Genomic DNA, 22990 nt, shown 5'->3' with positions numbered 1-22990 from the left:
TAGTTGTTCCGGGGCCAAATACTTCGTTGATATTGTCAGCAGCTTTTCGGCCTAGCTTGAATTGTAATAAGAAAACTGAATTTGCTTTATTTCCATCTTGTATTGAACTTTCTGAAAAGAACACATTGTTTCAAAATAATTGTAATTTAAACGATTCGATAGAAAGCAAAAAAAACTCTTTGAAATGATATATAAAATAAAGGTATTAATAACAAAAACTTGTAAATAGATTTGAAATCAAAATTAAAAATTCTGCAAGAACCTTCTTCTCAACCTAATAACTACCTCCATTCCTAAAAACAAGTCTTATAAATTGTTTTAGTTTGAGTACATAATACTTTTCTTACATTGCAGATGGCAGAGCCTGCTATACATTACTCTAGAGGAAGTGGGGCCCACTACAAGGTAAAAATTCATATTCTTTCTGTTATTTCTTCTCTTTATCATTGCAGTGAAGGTTATTTTTGCATTGCACATCTTGATGATTTCTACCGTTATGAAATATACCTTTTTATATATACCTCCCCTCCCTCAGTATGCAATGTTAAACATGAGGTCAATATATAGTAGGAAATCCAGTCCCCCCCCCCATCCTGGTTATCAAATAGCCTTGATTTACTTATCAACATTATCCCAAGGGCATGCCCCAGGCGACTATCACGAAACCAATTCCCACTCTTGAAGGAGGATGTAATGCTTGCAAGAATAAACAGAATCAAACTCCACTCTGATATTAGTCCGACAACTTGTGTTACTGTTTTAAAACTGGTAGCGTCAAGTTGGTAAGTTGCAAAACAACAGCTTGAATTGCTTCATTATTTTCTTTCACGCTTCTGCAGTAAATAAGAATGTCTGGTATGAATGTATGATAAATTGAATTTCACACGAACAAATGAAACTTTTAGCTTTTTTTCTGATAGTCTCCTCCATTATTATGTGGTTTAGAATTGAGAAAGGGTTACTTTACAATTTAGAATTATATTGATCACCTATGATGGAGGGAAGGAGAAAAGCTGCAGTTAAAGTTAAAATTTTCACATGCATTTGTGGGAAGGAGTATTAGTGATAAACTCTTATATGCTCTGCTATTATTTTTAAAGAGTATTTTTTTATAAAAATATCAAAAAGGTGCAAAAAATCTAAGCCATTTATTACATCGGTCCATAGTTGACACAAAGGAATAGGTGGTGATGGTGGTTAGTCAAGTAGCCATTTACCTATTACGTGGGAACTTCTCATTTGTTGACAGTGACTGAAGATTCTTTGGAAGCATATCAAGGTGTGGACTATATAGAAAGCAATTGGATTTAAAAAAAACTAATTTTGAAGGTCTGGGTCCCCAAAACGCTAATTTAAAGATGTGTGAAAATTTTGAAAAATGAACAACTAAAGATATGGGTGACAACTATCAGAGAGGACCTAACTGAGCTCTGAGGTTCATGAGTGGTTGGTCTTTGACTATGGAATCGTGATTTGTAGCTGTTTTGTACAATGTTTTTAGGAATGCCTTGCATGGGCCAGCGTGGTTCGGGTTAGGGTACAAGACGGTAGAAGCTAGTTTAACTCTACTAGGGTGAACATTTTACTTTTGCAAACAAACTTTTTAAGAAAGTAACATTTTACTTTGGAAAACAATAACAAAAGGATGCATAAAAATTGTTCTGAATAAAATCACCTATAAACTATTTTTTAAGATCAAATAGGTTAAAAAAAGTTTCTAGCTTTAAATGACCTTTTTAGAGCTGTCGTTAAACACAACCTATCAAGACCATCATGTAATTTAAAATGAATTTCATTTAACACTTGAAAATTTTTTAGTTTCAAGAAACTAAAGATGACATGTTTGAACTTTGAGCATTCCACATATTTGACACCATGTTTGTAAGGCCTCGTCACTTCAGCTTTGTGCTCTTTCCTGGATTCGTTTTGTTTGTCATATGTATGAACATCTTTACAAGCAGCTCTCAGAAGACACATGTCCATGTAGATAGACTTGGCCATCTTAGCACTTTTGAAAATACCTGAAGCAACTTGAAAAGATGGAGATGATTCGTCATCTTGAAACACAACCTTCTTGTCCGTCAGTAATGCTTTGTAAATGCAACATTTGCCTCCTTTGCTTTAATGTTGGCCGACTCAACTTCATCATGGAGACACTACAGATCTTTGCAAGGACCTGTGGTGTAACGGATATAAGTGTTTTGTAATACTCAGTTCTAAGTGACAGTCTTCTGATGGTTGAAGGTTCAATCCTCAGCACGGGCAATACTAAGAATACAATTATGAATTAAGATTTCTACTTGGTCATGGCTGATGGAACAAAAGCAAGCTATTCTCTGTTTGAAATTATGTACTGATTCACAAGTTCAACAGAAATGTGCCAGAGTTTGACAAGATGCACCTGAAGATTGACCAAAACGTGAAAATAACACTCAAGATGAGAACAGTAGCCCGAATAATTCAAATAATGTGAATAATCGATCTTCATTTCAAGAATCTAGAAACAAAAATGAAATTCTAATAATGAAATACAATTTCCCAAACAAGTCTTCAAAAAAGGGGAAAAAAAAAAAATCATCCAAAACTACCATGTTGAAGATGAGCCGATATCAACTCCTAAGTGGCAACAAATCGATTCAGCATCCTCAAAATGTAAAAATGATCTTGATCATGAAATTTGGTTGAAAATCAGACAAAATTATCCATTGATTTCCTTTTGATACTAGAAAATGAGAAAAATTGTTCTATTTTTACATAAATTGTTCTAAAACCAAAGATCCATCGAAGATAAGGTTGAAATTGCTACTTTCCTAATTTTGTGATGTTTCGTCTTCACTTTGTTATGAAAACTTTTTCTCGGATATATTTTAATGAATTCAATTTTTAACTCTCCAATAAAAGGCTGAAGACAAAATTGAAAGATTTTTTATACTAAACAAAAATCTCATGCTATTTTTTATTTTTTTTCTAACAAATATTGTTAAAGCTTTAAAAATTGGAAATGAGGAGTAAAAATATTTTTATCTCAAAACATTTTCTTGGCAGATTTAATTTTCCTTCTCCAATTGCTCTCGGATTTGCAGTCAGAAGTTTTATAAGCGTTTAATAGATACGTGTAGACATTTTTTTTTTTTTTTAACTCTTATTCACCCCAAACAAGGCTAATATTACCAATTGGATTTTAGGGACTATTATTCAGAACCATATCTACAGGAGTATTATGTAAGGAGTTGAACAGTGAAATGTCCATATTATTTGCAATCTTCAGACGACTGTTCTTGTCTTGAGTGTCATTTTCACGTTTCATTCTATGTAACTTCTGACCTTCAAGTGTATCTTGTCGAACTTGGCGGAATGGGATTTTGAACAAAATCCTTTAATTACTTCATGAAGGTAGCATGCTCTCGTTCTGTCAGCCATGACTGGATAGAGGTCCTAAGTAATTTGCAATTGTATTTTTCGGTTGATCACACTGAGAATTGAACCTTCAACCTTCAGGAGAATATCACTTTTACAACTGATTTTTCCAAGTACTCTAATCCATGGCACATTGAGGAACTTGCAAAGTATCTTGTGGAAACGGTCCAAAACAAATTATGTGGCGTTGAGACCAACACCTCTGAAGTCAATTTAATAACATGGGATTTTTGCTGTAGTATTCCAAATGTAGGATCATTTGCTTGTACAAATCCTATGCTGGATCCCAAGCCATATTCTGGTGCTACCAGCTCAGGCTGTCTATTGGCTTCCTGAGACGAAATGCACCTACATCGATTTTCTCTTTTTGTTTTCTATTCTCTTTTGTAAAACTTAATTATGTTTTGCAAAAACAAAAACAACTCCCTTCCCCTCTCCTTTCCTTTTCCTACCCTACTTCCCAACCCCGTCGGCCCCCTCCCCCCTTTTTTGTGCCCTGTTGGTAGGGCACTAGAATAAGCCGACTGCCCCCCTGCAGAGGGTAAAAATCCCTCAATGGGGCAACCAGTTAGCTGTGGGTTGCTACCCGTAATGCCTTAGGACGTGATCCTGGTGATTGAGCTAACCTAAACCTGGGTGCATAAAAGTCTAGGCACTGCAACACATTACTTCGGCTAGACGGGCGGTCGGAGAGGCCCGATCCGACCAATCGGCCAGTCACGCCAAGCCCTAGCACTTACACCCAAAGTACCAACTACCACAACAAAGAATGAAACTTAAAGGTACTCCCATCTTTTTTTTTTTTCTTCCCCCACTACAAAAAATAGGCAAACCAAGTAAGTGCTAGAAGGCGGTGGCAAGGGTCAATCAATTGGAAAGACCAGAACTCAACACTCCATCTGAACAAATGTACTTTTGAGGACATATTGAACAGAAAATATAGTGCTTGAGAACTCCTTACCAAAAGAGTATAGCCTTCCATGAGTACAAGTGCAAAGTCTTTCCCCATAAAACACTAAACACTTCGAAAGGAGTAATTTGAAGTTATGAACTATCGCTGGCAACTGAAGAAGAAATAAAAACCGAATTAGAAAAACAAGGAGTAATCAACCACATCCGCATAAACATAAAAAGAAATGATAAAATAATAACCACCAACACATACATATTAACGTTTAACAAACCAACAATACCTAAAGAAATAAAAATTGGCTACTTAGATGTAAAAGTAGACCAATATATCCCAGCTCCATTAAGATGTTTCATTGCCAAAAATATGGACATCATAAAGAAGCCTGTAAAGGAATAAAAATATGCGGAAAATGCGGCAACAAAGAGCCTGACCACACCAAAGTAAAATGCATAAATGAGGTGAAATGCGCTAACTGCAAAGAAGATCAACCGGTCTTCTCTAAAATATGAAAAACATATAAAAAACGAAAGAGAAATTATAGAAGTAAAGTAAAAAAAAAAAACACAACCTTTCCAGAAGCCAGAAAAAATAGTTGAGATGTACATGAAAGACAACACATATGCTGAGACAACAAAAAAGACAACTAAACCATGATCAATATAGGGAAATGATAAACAAAATAATTACATTAAACATTAAAGAATGGCCAGAATTTCAAAATAGCCTAAAAGAAAAATACTCAAATCTGGGAAACAAAATAGAAATAACAAATCCAAACAAAGAAAATATTCCATCCACAACAGAATCATTAAAAAAATTATCACAGAAACTAACAAAACAACCACCAGAAATTAATAAAAACATAAGCAATGATAAAACAGCAAATAAAGAATGTTCCAGAAAAGAAAACCAAACAATAGACACTAAAATAGATTCCAAATTCTAGAAAAAATGGAAAACCGAAAACACCCTAGATAGAAAAAAAAAGAAACCAAACACAAGTAATCAAGAGGGGGGGGAAAAATGAACAAAAAGCCAAAACAGCAACATCTCAAGCAAGATCCAGATCGACGTCCAGATCCAAACAAAAAAAAGAAAAGAACCCAGCAAAACACTTCACCAAAGACACAAACTCCGACAAAAGATAAACCCAAAGAGATGGAAATAGAGGAAAACTAAACATCCTCATGGATAGAAATAAAACACAACAAATTATCCAATGGAATTGTCTAACTATAATGAGCTTCTTACTTATCTCACTCTTCAACCCAGCCATTGTCTGCTTACAAGAAACCTTCCTACAAAACAATAAGCATTTCAAAACACCAAACTATGAACAATACAACTATTTCCATAACACAGGCCTTTGTGCTAATGGAGGCACCTCAATTCTTGTAAGGAATAACATACCTCAAAGCAATTTCTCTTTCAAAACAAATCTCCAAGCAATTACAACTCGAGTCACATTACACAAAACAATTTCCAACCTCCCCTGTAGAAAGCCTGTATGCAGAAGCACATGAAACTCCTCCAATGCTTAGAAATCAAAACCTTGGTCTAAAATACTACACAAAACTTACAGCCAACCCCACAAACCCAGAACACAATAGCACTTTAAATCCAAGCCGTAAACACCTTTTCAACCAAAAAGAAAATGCAATCAAAACCTTTGGACATAGAATTAAATCGATTTCCAAAGAAGCAAATCTACCCATAACCAAAATTCACGAAACTGTCTTACTCAAAACCCCTCCCTGGAAAATCGTATCCCCTAACATCGACCTAAGTTAAGTAGATATGAAAAGAAATATACTCATCGAATAACTTATCATGATGATCTCGATAAAATCAAAGAAAAGTATCCAGACAACACACACATCTATACAGATGGGTTTAAACAAAATAACGCAACAGCCGGTGCAGCAATATTCAATAAATCAATAAAAAAAACATAAAAAAACAATCAAACTTCCCAAAAGAAATCTCAATCTTCAGTGCTGAAATACATGCTCTAATCCTAGCTCTCTAACTTGCCTCCAATAACAAAAAAAAACAAATTTATAATCCTTTCAGACTCCCAATCTACTCTAAAAGCGATTAAAAATAAAAAGATGGACAACCCCCTAATCGCAAAATTATTCCAAAAATTAACTGAATTAAACAGTAAAAAAGAAATCATTTTCTGCTGGATACTGAGCCATTCCGGTATTAAAGGTAATGAATTAGCAGATTCAGCAGCAAAAAAATCCTTAAATCTCCCAATCGATGCAAATTTTAAAATTCCATACATAGATTTAAAAAGACGTATCAACGCATATACAACAGAGAAATAACAAACCTACTGGAATGAACACCCTAACAACAAACTTCACAAAATCATGCTAAAAATAAAAAAAACAAGAACAAAATATGAAACTAAACAGAAAAGAAGTCAAACTAACAAGAATAAAAATAGGCCATACTCACTTAACCCACTTATGTCTCCTAAAAAAATAAAGCCAACCCATCTGTATACCTTGTCAAACACCACTCACAATCAAACACATATTAATTGAATGTACTGATTTTGTAACAGTAAGAAATAGATTCTACAAAGAAAACAATATTAAAAAGTTATTTGATAAAAACAATCCCCACACATACTCTTATATCTTAAAAAAATTGGCCTTTATAAAAAAATTTAAAAAGAACCTTTTATACAACTGTCCTGGATATGACCTAAAACTATATCCGATGGTGAGGCCCCAACTTGCGGGCCTTGGGGAGTGTAGAGCCACTCTTTAATTGCCATTGCTCCCAAGTCCACTCTGACCTGGAGTGGTAGTACCTGTTAGGGTCCCAACTGTGGGTTAAATAGACTCCGACTTTAAAAAACAAATATACTCCATTAAAAAGTCGTTCCTCAAAATAACTAGATTCGGCATTAAATAACCGGAAAAAGGTTGATATGCCGTAAAACAAAAACAACCAAGCTATTGGCATCCTAGGAAACACAAAAGCTGACCAAGCTGCTAAAGAGTCACTAAACCTGGAAATATCCAACATAAAAATCACCTGCACCAACTTTAAACCAACCATAAACCTATACATAAAAAAAAAAATGACAACAACAATGGAACCCTTATACAAAAACAAGCTACAAGAAATCACACCCACACTTGGAGAATGGAGTCCCAACCGGAAAGAAGAGGTGATCATTACAAGATTAAGAACAGGGCACACAAATATCACCCACTCATTCCTATTAAAAGGAAAAAATCCACTTGAATGCCTACCTTGCCAAGAGAACTACACTGTTAAACATTTTCTAACTAACTGCATTGACCTAGCTCCCATACGGCAAAAACACTACAGCACTAACAACCATTAAAGATCTCTTTGAAAATATAAATGAAAAAACTATTCTAAATTACTTGAAAGAGGTAAATCTCTTCTCCAAAATATAAATCTACCTTAAAAAAAAAAAATTTTTCAACCCAAATGTTTTTACTAACCTTCCTCCAATCTCACCTCGACATACTGGAAAATAAAGAACACCTACCTTAATAAAACAAACCCCAATAAAAAAACTTATTTGGCCTTAAATGACCATGCAGCTGTTGATAGGCCAATAAACCAACCAACAATCATTTGCTCGTTATAGTGATGGGAGAATCTTTTTAGATAATTGTTTTACTAACTTTGAAAAAAAACAAAAAAAAAACTCCAAACCCTTGGAATTATGCAAATACCACTATTTATTCAAGAGTTATAAGAATTGAAAAGTGCCAAAATGTTTTCCTTGGCATTTTTCTTTTTATAATCTTTTTAAAAAGTTGAATCACATACAGAGCTCATCATTTCAAGAAATTCAGTGATTTCTCCATTAATTTTTGACAAAACTATTATGAAACATGGTACTCTTTAAGTAAAATTATCTGTTTTTTTTTCAGATTATGGTGTCAAATTTTATTTCTTTTACCTTAGACACGAGAAAGAAGGATCGTGTGTTTAATGTTTACGTTATTGAATATTTAGAATTTCACTTATCCATGTTTAACTTTTTTTTTTCTAGAATTCAACATTGTTTTAAATAAATTTGCACACAATAATTATAAAATAGTTACATGTTATCCATGGAAATTCAACTTGGATTGAATGCAAATAGCATAGCATTTCATTCTCTGAGATTCAAGTACTGTAACTCTTCCATGTATTATTACAAGTTTATCAGTGCTGAGGTAGTGCCATAGATCTCTGATTTAGTGATGCCAGTTATTTAGGAATACTTGTTTTAAGTTTATCAGAGTTGTGTAGATGTGTTAGAGTCCAAACTGAAGTAACATTCACTTTAGTTAGGTTGAATTGGTTTCCTCCAAAAGAGGAAGTCTCATGAGAATATCATTCACATGCATTTCTCAATCGCATGTATAAGTTGTCAGGATCAGATGTGTGAATGAGGTATGGTGATGTGATGGTTGCTGGCTCTGCTATAAAGGTCGATGTTTTGGCTTCAGGGGGTGTAGGTCATAAGCAAAGTAGGTTTTCCATTATGAAAACTTCTCGAAAATGTAAAGATTAGCAGTCTAACCAGAACGCGCTAAAAAATTGTGTATACATGATAAAAATGGGTTTTTAATTAAATGAGGAACCATTTAAAAAAATATTTATTTTCATAATATTGTGTTGTAATTTGGCTTTTAAACGTATTTCATAAACTTTTTTCCGGTGACCTTGGCGACAGATTTGATGTAAATCTTCTATTTTAGGTCAGAAGTAAAGGTGATACCCAAAAGTTTGTCAAAAAAGGAGCCTTGAACTTATGGTCTTGTACAATTAGATTTTCCAATCAGTCTGTATAAATAAAATATAAAAAATAGTCTGAAATATCTTTAAAAATGTTTTTTTTTACATAGGCATCACCACTTATCAAGGCCTTGAGGCCATTCGAGGATAAGGATTAAAGAGTGTACAGTAGAAATTGGACAATATAGTAATCGTTAGTAAAGTTTTTAATTTATGGTGAATAAAGTCCTTTTTTAATTAAAGAAATAAATACTTTAAATTTACTTTCATGGAAATAAGTTAATTCTTTAATGTGTATTGTTGCTAATTCCTAACAAATCCCTTTCTAAAAATTTTTTCTAATATTTAGTTTCTTGTATAACTGCTTCAGTTAAAGTAACTATATATGTATCGCTTTGAAATAAATAGTTGAATTTAGAAATTTTGCTTTTGTTTTATCAAAGTACAAATTCTAATAACATGGTTTTAATTGATAAGAAAGTTAAATATGATTTGTATTTTTCTTTTCCAGATAAATAACAAGATGGCTCAAGTCCCAGCAAAGATTGTGCTAAAAAGCACAACGAGAATGTCTTTAAATGACCGGTGAGACCCCATTACCTTTACTTTGGAAATTTCCAACTTGGCTTTTAAAAAAAAAAAAGGAAATGCCTTGAAAAAGGGGATAAAAAGTACCTCTAAAATGATTGAGGAGCTGCGAGTGGAGAGAATTCTGTGTAATGGTATCTGTGTCGATATTTTTCATGGTGTTATCTCAAGACCGGGCACAGTATTTCCCCCACCTCATGTGCCCATGTTACAACCATGAAGCAGTTTCTCGCTCTCCCTCCCTTTCTTACTCCTTCCTTCCTCTCTCTCTCTCTCTCGACCCTCACCCTTTCTCTTCTCTCTCCTTCTTATAACAGCAATAATATTAAACCTACACCAACTGGAAAACAACTGCGCAATAATTTCTTACGTTAAAGAAATACAAATCCAGTTAATGGCTTAGAAAATCTCTGCCATTATACATATTGTTTGCTATTAGTTGTTGCTTTTGACCTTCAAAGGTTTTGAAGGTTAGCAAAACTGATAAACTTTGGAGAGCGTGAATACCGAGAAGGAAGTTTGGGGGTAGGAGCAGTGATTTGCACTGTTCTATATTTTGTATTTTAAATAGTTTCAGCTGTCTATTTTCTAAATCCTTAAAGCAGAGAGAGAGAGAAAATATTCATTGTGGGGTTTTAAAAAATAAAATTTAAAAAAGTGGTCAGTTACTGACCAGCTGCTGCTATATTTTCAACAGTAGATGAACCTGTGTGTGAGGTAACTTTCGATCCAGCTACATTCCAGAATCTGCATCATTGCTTTCTGAGTAACACAGCTGATGATAAGTGGTACTGCTTGGAACAGACACAGCCACAATGCAACCATGGAGAGAAGTATCAATTTCTTCTTTTTTTTTTTTTTTTTTAAACACTCTACAAGATTCTCCATTTTTTCTTCTCTTTTCTTCCCTTTATATATATATATATATATATATATATATATATATATATATATATATATATACTTATTTCCATGGAAATAATCTCTTTTTTAAGAAGTTAAAAAATGAAAGAAATTTATAACTTAAAATTAAATTTAACTCTGAAATTAATTACAAGATACTGAATATTGTATCGAGTTTGTTGGGCATTTTATAATGTTACTATTTTTCTACCCCCCAAAAAAAAAAAAAAAATTTGAAAATCATTCCTGCCAAACTAAGATTGAATTTTTCAAATTATTATAAAAATTAACATTTTTTGTGTCGAGTGCTGTGTACACACAGGTTTTTATTGGCGTTCGTTATTGTAATTTAATTAAAAACTACAGCTTTATATAAGTATTATTACTGGGAATTATTTTATTGGAAGAGTAGGTTGAATATTTTAATCTTGGATAAATAATGTCCTCAGCTTTAATGACAGAAACTGTTATGCTTTTATTATAAAATGCCAATGATATGAAATTGTTGGATGAATGGTTTCACCTATAAAAATAATTGTTTTGCCCTGATTGAAGCTGGAAAACAATTTGCTTCTGGTTCAGAATTCCCTTTATATTGAAGAAAAAGCAAAAACAAAACTCTAAATGATGTACTTGCCCGTGAGAAAACGAAAAAAAATCATAAATTGATCAAAATCATCTTTTTTGGGGAATTTGTAAATATTAAAATATAAATTGAGTTACCTCCCTTGTTAAGATGTCCGTCCAAAATGGTGGGTGAGACTGTCACTTCTTGGATGCACATAAAATTTGATTTTCTTTTTAGAAAATACAGCTACTTGATTGATTTGTGATTTTTAGAATATGATACTTTTGTTTTGTCATGGGTACATATATCATGCAGATTTTTCTTTTCATTTTTTAATATCGGGAAAATTCTGGACAAGAACCAAAAATTCCTTGGACTGGTAAACTCGTTTGTATTCATAAGGACATTCTTGCACAGCTTTTAACAATTTTGTGTGCTATATGGACTAATTCAGTATAAGATATGGTTTTGAAGTTAAAACTTTCACTCCCCAAAAGCTAAAATTCTACCAACGATTCAGTAAGAGGAGTACAAAGCATTTGACATTTAACAATTTCAAATCGACAGTTTTCTTGCTTGTGGCTATCATGTTTAGTAATAGATTTTAACTTCATTTGAGACAACATTAACCCAGGATCGATTAAGCCGGCTTCTTTCATAGAACACATAGCATCCTGAATGAACGCAGATCATACACGCTGGTCCGAAGCTGCCAAGATAATGATGGACAGTTGGTCGCAGGACCAGCGTCAAACACAGTAGACCTGTGGACCAGAACTAGGTTTCATGTTGGCTTTGATACCATATAACCACATCTTTATCTTGCCTCCCAGGCATCTTTACCAACCTGGAAGTGGTTTGGAGCTATTGCTTTGCGGATGAACTCTCCTTGGTTGCGACGCACAGTGTGGCTAAACCAGTAAAGTTTTTTTCTTTAAAAGAAACTAGCGTGGATGTTCGGGGTGTTTGGAGGTGTGTATTGAACAACAAAAAAAAGTGTTCGTAGGCGGAAAAGAAAGTGAAAAAAAACCTGAGAGCTTACCACTCCACCATGACGCGAGTGGAAGTGTGAAGCGTTCAAATTTAGCGATGAAGAAACAAATAAGTTGATGATTAAGTTAAGAATCCCGCAGATGCATGAATGTCTGGCTGTAGGCCAGTTAAGCTTTCAACTTTCTGCCCTGTACTTGTTTCCTCCTGCGATATTGGAGAAAACCAGCTCCCTCCAAAAAGAGGGAGCTCTGGCAGTGTCCAAATGAATAGCAATTGTCTGATATGAAGGGTTTCTCTCTCATTGTTCAAAGCTAATTGTCTTTAAGATGTTCCTGACAGGAAAGCCAGGCAGCTGCCTTTGCTTTGATTAGTTTTACTTTATTTATACGAAAAAAAAAAAAACAAACACTCGAAAGGATGGGAAGAAGGTAATTTTTTAAAACTCAAAGATAGAGACGATGTCCGTTTTCGAATCGTAGATATTATAATCTATTAAGTATAAGGAAAGTTCTCCAAAATAGTAACCTTGTCGAGAAGTCTTTCTTGGACATACACTCTCATGCCCGTTGTGCCTTTTTTATATATATATATATATATATATATATATATATATATAATATACTAGCCCAGGTGTTTAGAGGTGTGTGTGTGCTCAGGCGGGGGGGGGGGGTTAAAACAAAAGAATAAGCGAAGTAATCACCCTGTTTTAAATATTATCAAAAAAATGTTAAAACTTAAAAAAAATCAAAAAAAAAAAAAAACTAATATAAGGCAAACGAACGATGTTAAAATTTCTTAAAATCGGAAAAACAAAAAAAAGAAAACGCGAATGTGATGAAAAAACACCCAGAAAAACGAACGTTAAAACTTATTTAAAAAATCTGAAAATAAAAACAAAAAAAACATAGAACGTGAAAAATAACTTAAATAACCCTGTTTCAATATTAAACCTTTAAAAATCGAAAAAAAAAAAAGACATCTCACACCACGATTTGAACTCATAATCTTTAGATAAAGTGTGCAAAAAACCTGACACGTTACCTGCTCTGCCATCAAAGAGCAACTGAAACACGTTTGAATTTATTTAAGTATTAAAAACAGAATTGACACGTGGCTGCTACTTCTATTTGACCTCATTAATGAGGTCAAATAGAAGTCATGGAGTTAACTTTTGCTGTGGGGTAGCTTTTGGGTTTGTTTACCCAACTTTGGTTGTTTCCCGAAGATGTTGGGGAGGGGTAAACCAGCTCCCCATTGTCCAGATTGAATAGCAATTGTCTGATATAAGGAGTTTGGCCCCACATGATTGCTTCTAGATGTTTCCTGGTGCGATTGCCGGGAACACACGCTAGTTTCGGTTTTATACAAAAAAGCTGAATGAACACAAGACGGGCTGAAATAGCAATACTTTTGTAAAAGTCGTAAATAAATCTAGACGCGACCCGCGTTCCCAAATTGTAGATATTATTATCTAGGGGCTATATAAACAGTTCTAAGCGATAGTAACTTCCCCCGGGACTGGCGAAAAAAGCCTTTTTGAGACATACATAAAATGTCACACACATTTTGCCTTTTTATATATATAGATATAGAAGATTGGTTGAGGTGAATGATCCTGCAACACATCGTCTTTTTTGATTTGAACAATCCGATATCAGTAGTTATTAGATTTACTCGCAGTTCAAGTCTACATAAAGATACGTTTGTATAAATTATATAAGTATGAAGAGATTCAGATAGCTTTTATCCTGTGCTTATTTAGAATTACGCTTAAACAAAAATATAGAAAAATCTTTGATGTACTTACTCTTCACAGAATTAAGATGTCTAATTCCAAAAATCATGTAAGTTAATCAAGTATTTTTTTAGAAAATTAAATCTTATGAGGAAATGAGAAGGTCGGGGTTGGTGATATTGTTTTAGATTTTTGGCTAAATTCAATGGCGACAATTCAACTAAAGAGATTTTGTTTGTGTTCAAAATAAATCTTTTTAATCGCTTAGAATTGTAAAAGTTTATTTTCTTAAATAAAGCTACTTGATCAAATTACATGACTTTTGAAATATGACTTCGTTCTGTGATGAGTACATATATCATATAAATTTCTGTATTTTTTTTTCTTAATCAAATGTAATTGCAAATAAGCATGCTCCACTTTTTTTCTTTGGGTTAAATTGCAGAGTTTTTAATTTTTTTTTTTTTCTCTCGGCCATTTTTGAATTTTCAAGATACGAGTTTTTCATAGTTTTGTACATAATCCATATAAACACATCAGGGATAACATTCTCGTTCACTCATAATGGACATTTTATTTTACTCTTGATACAATATTCAGATAAAATCTTTATTTCTCTTTAAATTAAATCGTTAATTTTTCTTTTTCAACAAATTTTATTCCTTTCACATCTTTTTGGTTAAAAACTTTCTTTACCTAATTATCCTTTTAACCATAATTCTGTTTGATATTAAAAAAAAAATTCCATCTTTTTATTTTTATCCAGATCACGTCTTTTTCGATCCCACATTTTTAATTCCCCATAATTCTTTACCTAAACAATTAAGCAATATTTTTTCTAGATTAAAAAATATTTTATGTGATTCCTTCTCATCCCTGCTCTTTCCTTTCAAAAAACAAACGAAAAAAAAAAAATGAAAAAATGGAGATACCTAAGGGAGAGAGAGGATATACAAAAATGTACCAATTCCACCAAAGGTGAGATATCCTCAATTTGAAGAATGTGGAGACCAGATGTCCGCCCAAGGAAAAATGCTCAGGGAGTATATCTATATTTGGTGTTCAGTAAAAAAAGAAAAATAATAAAAATTATAAAGATTGTTTTAACAATCTAAAAAAAGTAAAGCCAACAAATGTATAACAAAAACAAAAAAGCAATAAAAAATGTTAAAGGAAAAGGGACTCCCTTGGGGGAAAATCCACACCAGTAGTCTTTTTCTACTGAGTGGCCATTGACTTTTTTGCCATGTCATCTCTAACTGGTGCGTCCAGTTCTATCTTTTGACATTTTTTCTTCTTGAATTTTTTTTTTTGTTTGTTGTCAACCAATTGTCATGACCTCCTGTGCCCTGCTGTCTTTGGAGAGAGTGGTAAGAGACACAGGCATGACATCTGTCTCCTCTCTTTTTCTTTTCGTTTCCTCTTCTTTCATAATAGCAGCAATATCACTTTTACCTCGATTGTAGTCTCACTACGAATGCTCAAATGAATCTAAGATTTGTTATTTTGTAGTTCTTCATTATTTTTATCATTTTTGTCTATTCTTTAAATATGTTTTAAAAATTAATCTCCTTCAACTTCTCAACTTGAAAACTCTATCGAACAAAAATTTTAAATTGATCTTTGAATAATTTGTAACCTTAGGAAATGAAACGGCAAATTCCATGCAGAGAAGAAAAAAAATGTTAACTTTTTTTTTAACAATCAAACAAACATGTAATACTAACCTTTATGAATCGCACGAAACAACGTTTTGTTTGAGAAAAGTTTCTAATTTTTCTATTTTGTTGGTCATTATTTTATCACCATTTTGGTAGGCATCGATTTCCAGCAATTTTCTTTGTAATCTGGATTTATTTTATTTTTATCAGACTATTCTGGAATCTGGTTTGTATACTACCCTTAATTATTGTATACAATCTTTCTGGCAAAAGCATTAAGCTCATGCATTTTGAAGGAGTAAATACTCCTCAGAAGTAAATCTCTAGAAAACTTAAAATCCATTTTTATATCAGATCAATGAGTATTAAATCAATGATCTGTGATTTGATAACTAAAATAGTGTTTTAATAATTGATACTGAAAAATAGATTTTTGTGTTTGAGATTTCAAATGCATTCGACGGAAAAACCCTATTACATATTTGTGTCTTATCGAAATTAGTAAAAATTCCAAAATTTGGAAAAAATGACAGTAAAAAAATAATTACGGGGGGGAAAAAAATAATATATTGAATTATAGTTTTATCATAGTTAATGTTTAAGACTTAACATCTAAGGGAGGTAATTGCAGTGTATAATTTTGACAAAATAATTGTAATCCACTATTTAAAAAAAAAAAAAAAAAATTAGCGGACTGCTTTTTTTTTTTTTTTTTTGTTAAAAAAAAATAGTTCAAGCACATTTAATCATTTTTTGTACATTTTTACTAATTTTGATATGACATGTAATATTGTTTTTTTTTTTTTTTTTTTAAACCTAAAATGCATTTCAAAAAATCCTATACTACACAAGTATCCTTTTTTTTTCTTTTTACTCTATCCGTTTCTTGTCAGTTTATTCTCTCTTTGTATCATCTTTTCTGAAATATTGTCTTCACATCATCTCATAACTCATTTCATTCATTATGAACTTTGTTTCAATACGAAAGCTCTCATTAATGTAAAATCTTTCTTTATTTCCATAGTCTTTCATCTTTTTTCCCCTTAATTATCCTTTCTTTGTTCATCATATTTTCCAAATGTTTCCTCTCCGAAAAACAAAATTAACTTCTGTACTCATATTCAGATTGAAAACCCCAAAATGGACAAAGGATGGGAATTTAAAGTAGATATATTTTTAGCCATTTTTCTGACAAGTGGACTTCAATAATTAAGATTGGTCATTAAGCTTCAAAGGCAGTAAATTGGCTGGAAAAAAAAAAAAATCTGACTTCCAATTTACTATGACCTGTCACTTTTATAAAATTTAAAAACGTGACAAATTACAAAAGAGCCTTTATAAAATGGGTGTTAAGATTAATATTAAGTACTTCACCATATATATATGGAACAATCATGTTAACACACCGGTTCTCGTTAGAACACTGAAATTAAGCAATGTTGAGCCTAGCCAGTATCAGATGGGTGACCATTTAGAAATACTGGGCGTTGTATGTAGGAGGATGTTGACATCTTCATGTAAGAACTGCAAAGACATAATATTGCCATTTCCCCTGAGACATGCATGCGACTGAGGACTTGTGAATTTGATATTCTCGAGACACTTCTTCTTCAGTTTAAAAAAAAAATGTTTGCAATTCCATAAAGACACATCTAATGTTGATTAAAGATTAGAGTCGGCCACAGCACATGATGAAATTCAGAATTCTTCTTGAAAGTTGAGCCATGTTATTAGTTTACTGGGATTTGCTCTCCATTAGTTTTCATCTATATCGATATTAAGTTTTACTAACCAATGGTATGTAACTTATACATTTTGAAATCACGGTTGCAAAAAAAAAAAAAGCTGTCAAGTAATTTACATAATTTTTACATTTCCAAGGCCAAGTAATATCTAAAAGAGAAAATTGGAAAGAGTTTGAAAAAAAGAATTGTTTTAATAACTTTTTTTTATTTTTTTAAATTTTTTTATTAAATTTTCACCCCTAACAAGGCACATTGCCACTTTGATGTAGGGGGGGGCTACTATTAGGGACGCAGGCTACAGGGGTACTAGGTGGGGAATGGGCAGCAAGATGTCGGTTCACATTAAACTTGAACTTCTGCATGTCAGTACTGTTGGGGAAGCAGGAACCTGGTAGGGAGCCAAAGTCTAGTGGTTCTGGGGAAGAAACTACTGAAGTAGAAGGCTCTCTTACATCTAGGGATCTCTACTGTGAAGGGGTGGGATTTTACTGCTTGTCGGGGGTATTTACGTAAAGGGGGTACAAGTGCTTGCAGCTCGTCGGAATATTCACCGTTAAAGTACTTGTAGAACAGGCAGAGAGATGGTACATTGCGTCGATGGGACAGAGGCTGAAGCTTGGACAATAGTTCAGGACCTATTAGGTTGGCGACTCTTTTGAACCTTGTCTAAGAGTGAGAGACTAGTAGCAGATGCACCGGCCCAAATATGACAACAATACTCCATAGATGGGCGAATGGTGGCCTTATGGAGGTACAGGATACTTTCAGGCGTCAGTAGCTTTCTAGCACGGTAGAGAGAACCTACCTTTTTCGCAGCGGTCCTGGCAATGCTCTCAATGTAATTGTTCCAACTCATGTTTCCTGTAAACGTTAGGCTGAGGAGTTTAAAAGATGTGCTTTCAGATAAAGCTTAAACTTTATTTTTAACATGTCTTGTACATAATAGGCCTTTTTTTTTTCTTTTTTTTTCTGTAAGGAGTTTAGGCATAAGGTTATCAAGTGTTTTGTTTTCCTCAGCATTTCTTATAGTAATCTCATTTCAATTTTTACATAAAACAATTATATATTTGAAAGGCATGAATCCATATATCCTCCTACAAACTATAGATGAAAAATCAAATCAGATTCTCAAGTCTTGCTTGGATAGCGATAATCTAGGAGAAAACTCCGCTATAACATCAATCTTTCTCTGCTTATCCTGGCACGTCACTGATTGGTTACTCTGGACACAGGTACACTTACAAATTATCTTTTTAAGAAATGAAGGTATGAAAGTATATATATATATATATATATATTACTATAATTATTTTTAATTTCTATATACGGAATATAATTGATCAGCTTTTGTTAAATATTTCTTCAAACTTTAAAAATGTTCTTGTAAATTGAATTATTAAAATGTTCTATTCAAGTGTGGAGAACAGGAGATTTTAATGGTATGGCCATGTTAAAAGAATGGTTGAGTTCTTGGGTCAATAGCTGTAGAACAATTAAAGTAGCAGATCCAGTTCAGGACGAGGCCAAAGAAATCAAAGGAGAAACTGCTAGGAGTAATGGTAAGAGGGATAAAGATCTGGCCAGAGATAGGTTTTCTTGGAAATCACTTGAAGTTGTCCAACACATACCGGATTGTAAAACTGAACTTAAACCATGATAAATTATATAATAAATGCAATTTTAAACGTGATTAGGCAATTTATTCCAAATATATCTCTCAATAAGAAAAACATTTGTGAGATTTAATTTTTGAAATCTTTCCTGGCAAAAGGTTTTCATTGCAAGAAATAATAAAAAATGAATTTTCTTTATTTACAAATCCTGTAAATTATTTTGAATATCTCGCTTAAATCTCCTTATTCTTCTCTGTAGTAAAGTAGTTGAACCTAAAGATTCTGATTACATTTTATAATTGAGATCCTTTATTCTTTATATTAAGTTTGGTCACTTTTCTTTTACAGCAAATGTTATTTTATTCTAGTTCTTAAATAGCAGTAGCAATGTTAAATGTCTTCATGACATGATCTAAGTAGTTGTTTAGTTGCAATGTCTGCATGCTTAGCAGACACTAATTATAGTGCCCAGTTGACAGGTGATTGACTGAATTGTCACTCCCGGATTAGTCACCAAAGTTTGCAATTTTTTACTGTACAACACTAACATGTTTAATGTGACTTTCCAATGACCTTTGCTGCCTATATAACTTATAATGACACTGTTAACATGTAATAGATATTAGTGAATATTTTTCTTGATTCCGATACAGTTACCAATTTTGCTTTAAATTTCTCATTCTAATACTACTACCGATTCTGATTCTTTTAAATTTCTAAGTATAGAGTTGTTTTTTTTTTTTTTTTTTTGGCGTGAGTGGGTGATCGTATTAATGCAAAAAAAAAAAATGTAATCTGTACATATATTTTAATAAACATAAAAATACACTTGTGGAGAGTGATCTATAGATTTTAGTTTTGCTGGTTGTTTAAAATCAATAAATATTAATACGAGCCATGGAATATTAAGTTTTGAGCAAAGAATCGTTTTTAGCATTGGAAAATAGGCACAATTTTTTTTTTCCATATTTGAAAAAAATTTTGATTAATCATTATTAACGTTAATAAATATGCAGAATTTTATCTCTATACTCGACCATCCAATATTTATTAAATTAATATTCAGCATAATCACATTGAAACTGGTTTTCGTTAGATCACCAATGTAAGCAGTAATGAGCTTGGCCAATACTTAGATGGGTAACTATTTGAGAAGACCAGGCACTGTATGTAAAAGGCATTGACATTTATGGGAGCTCCTGCATCCCTACCTGACCTCCATTTATCTCAACCCTGTTGTGCTGCTGGTTCAGGCTGCTTAGAACGAGAGTGAGGCTGGCTCTGTACAAATCAGGTTAACTTTAAATAAACTCCCAGCGCGACATTATCATCTGATCATCTTAACGATGATCAGATGGTCTTTGTTGTTCCAATGGACGAAGCACTATCAAATATACAATCTCTTGCATTTTTGGCTTTGATTGATCTTCATGTTTTTCTTTTCATTCCATTGAAATGAGATTATTAATAAATGATAAAAACAAGGTTTAATGGCAACAAATGTGTTCAATGAATTTTCAAATATTAAAAAAAGGGTGAATGAAAGCAATGTTAAAGAAATGTTATCTCTGAATTGTTGCAATTTTAGAATTTGATGTAAATAATCAAATATGTAATAATCATATACTTAGACGCATTATTTTTGTATTTGTTCATGTATATACAAATAACGTAATCGGTGTGACCTAATGGTTACATAGACTGTGGGCTTGGTGTGGAGGGTTTGAGTTCTCTTGGCAACTGTATTTTGGGAACTCTATGACTGTAAATAATTGACTCTCATTTTTCATTATGTAATTAAGTCTAGAAGGAAAACTGATATAAAACCTCCATGCTAATCCCAGCATTGCTTCAAATTGTCCTGGACATTTTTCTACGGCACTTCAGCAATCTGTTCAGGGAAGATGGCGTTAGTGATTGTGCAACTATCATTTCATGATAGATTTTCTATTTTTTAAATTTGTTTCGACCTCATTGTTTTTTGCTTTTTATATAAATATAAGCCCATTCGCCACTTGCTTGTTTGTTTAACTTGTACTAAGAGGCATTGCATCACTTTCAAATGTTCATTAGACTCAACCTCGGAATACTGTCATTGATCTGATCTTGTTGAAATACGTAAACATAGGGGAGAGGCATGGGGGGGGGGTTCCACTCGTCTATTTTCAGGTTTATATCAATTAAAACACCCTTAGTGGCACTCCTACGGTTTAACATTATGTGAACCAATAGTGGAGGAAGTCAGCTCAAAATATACAGTGTGTGTGCACACAAGGAGTGGGGGGTGGTGGATGGATGTGGTTAGCTTAGTATTGACTTTGATTTAAAGATGAAGCAAGGTTAGTTTTCTTTCAACTTAATTGCCATTAGACTTCATTTAGTACATAACTATATTACAATGACTAGTAGTATTCGGATCCCAGAGGAACAGTTAATTCTCCCAAGGTTTTTTTTAAGCTGGGGAATCTATCCCCCCCCAAAAAAAAAAATCCGTATGGATAACATTGCCCTCCATCCTCCTCCACCAATTAAAAGAGGAGGTAATGACTAGGAGGATTATGATAGGCCAGCATAAATACTACTTTAAACTTAAGACAGAACCTCAGAGATGCTGATCGCATTTAAAACAATCTACATTTAGCCATGAAAATGCTATTTCAAACTTTTGTATGATGGTCCAGGTGAATGGAATCTTTATAGATGTATAGATGCTTCTAATAAAAAGTTTGGAAGCCTCTTTATATATATATATATATATATATATATATATATATACCCACACACACACACATTATTCTTCACTTACGTTTTACTCTTTTTTTCACACTTCACATTTTTCAATCAATCTCTATATAGTTTGATTTTCTTCTTCCTGCCCTCCAACTTTACATTGTTTTCATTTCATTTAAACGTTTTAGTTTTGTGTTATGTTTATTTTGAAGTGGTTAATTTTTTATGTTTTGCTTTGTTTTGTCTACACTGGCAAATTTCATTGTTGTGCATTTACCATTTCACAATAAAAATACCCATCAAATTAATATTAAAAGCACATTTTACGTAAAATAGATTGATCTGTATAAAGTTAAGTATATGGTGGTATATATATATATATATATATATATATATATATATATATATACTAGTTTTAAAATATTAACCCTTTATGACTTGAATTATGATGTAGATGATTACAAAAATATTAATTTTCGTTCAAAGGGTAAAGATACTATGATTGTCTTCAAACTGTAAAAATTATGAAGTTCAATAGTTAAACTACCACTGAAAAAGTTTGCATTTCATGAACTTACCTTGATTATTTATAATGCTTGAAAAAAAGTGTACTTTTGATAACAAACGAAATCCTCCACTCTCTGAGACAGATGGTGGCATACTGAATGTAAGCAATGGACAGTTGCAATCTGGAGGTATCTGTCATCTAAACTAATATGTACAAGGCGTGTTTGAATCAATTCCCACTTTATTTATGCCGTTATATTCATTTATTTATGACTGAACAAATTAGTTCTACCGTGTCATAAAGGATAACAATTTTTTATACCTGCATACGTGTTTCATGTTTATGCAATTATTGGTGTATGAAGTGATAATTACTGCTGGTCAGGAGATTCAAACCCAGTCACACATAAAAATAAGTTTATTATTAATGATGGAACTTTTCTTTAGTTTAAATAGGTTACAAAAATAAACTGTCCGTTTGATAGCCATCTGGTTAAAGCATTTGCCGTCAATTCCAATATTTTATACCATCTTTTGAATTTATGTGCTAAAGCAAAATGTTTGGGAAACCTGATGTTGACAGATACTTCAGCTAGTTTATATACTTGTTTGTACAGGATTTTCTCCTAAACTAATTAACTGATCATTATGAATTTTGAAATGCAGTGCCAAAATTTTGTAGTCATAATGTGGGTTATATTTAGTTTTATGCAAAGTAGGTGGTAACTTTTGGAAAAATCAGATGGCTATAATTTTTGTGGAATTTTAATAATAGATATTAGATATCATTAATAAATATTTACTGAATTTCAGTTTATTTTGAGTATTTTAA

General features: G+C 32.7%; 1 protein-coding gene across 6 annotated transcripts in view; it reads left to right on the top strand.

Annotated features, from left to right (window-relative positions):
* The window catches only part of LOC145261249 (uncharacterized), a 95665-nt gene that overhangs the window by 13465 nt on the left and 59210 nt on the right, over positions 1 to 22990 (top strand). For all 6 annotated transcript variants that reach the window (XM_080119637.1, XM_080119639.1, XM_080119638.1 and 3 more), the window contains exons 2-3: positions 355 to 405; positions 9627 to 9700. In XM_080119637.1, the coding sequence (XP_079975763.1) occupies positions 355 to 405; positions 9627 to 9700 (125 nt within the window). The remainder of the gene's footprint in view (positions 1 to 354; positions 406 to 9626; positions 9701 to 22990) is intronic.

Source organism: Euprymna scolopes, chromosome 37 (genome assembly GCF_053919585.1).
Source record: "Euprymna scolopes isolate OS-2025 chromosome 37, ASM5391958v1, whole genome shotgun sequence".
Taxonomy (NCBI): Eukaryota; Metazoa; Mollusca; class Cephalopoda; order Sepiida; family Sepiolidae; genus Euprymna; species Euprymna scolopes.
The sequence above is the reverse complement of the archived record's forward strand: the minus strand, read 5'-3'. Positions and strand labels throughout refer to the sequence as shown.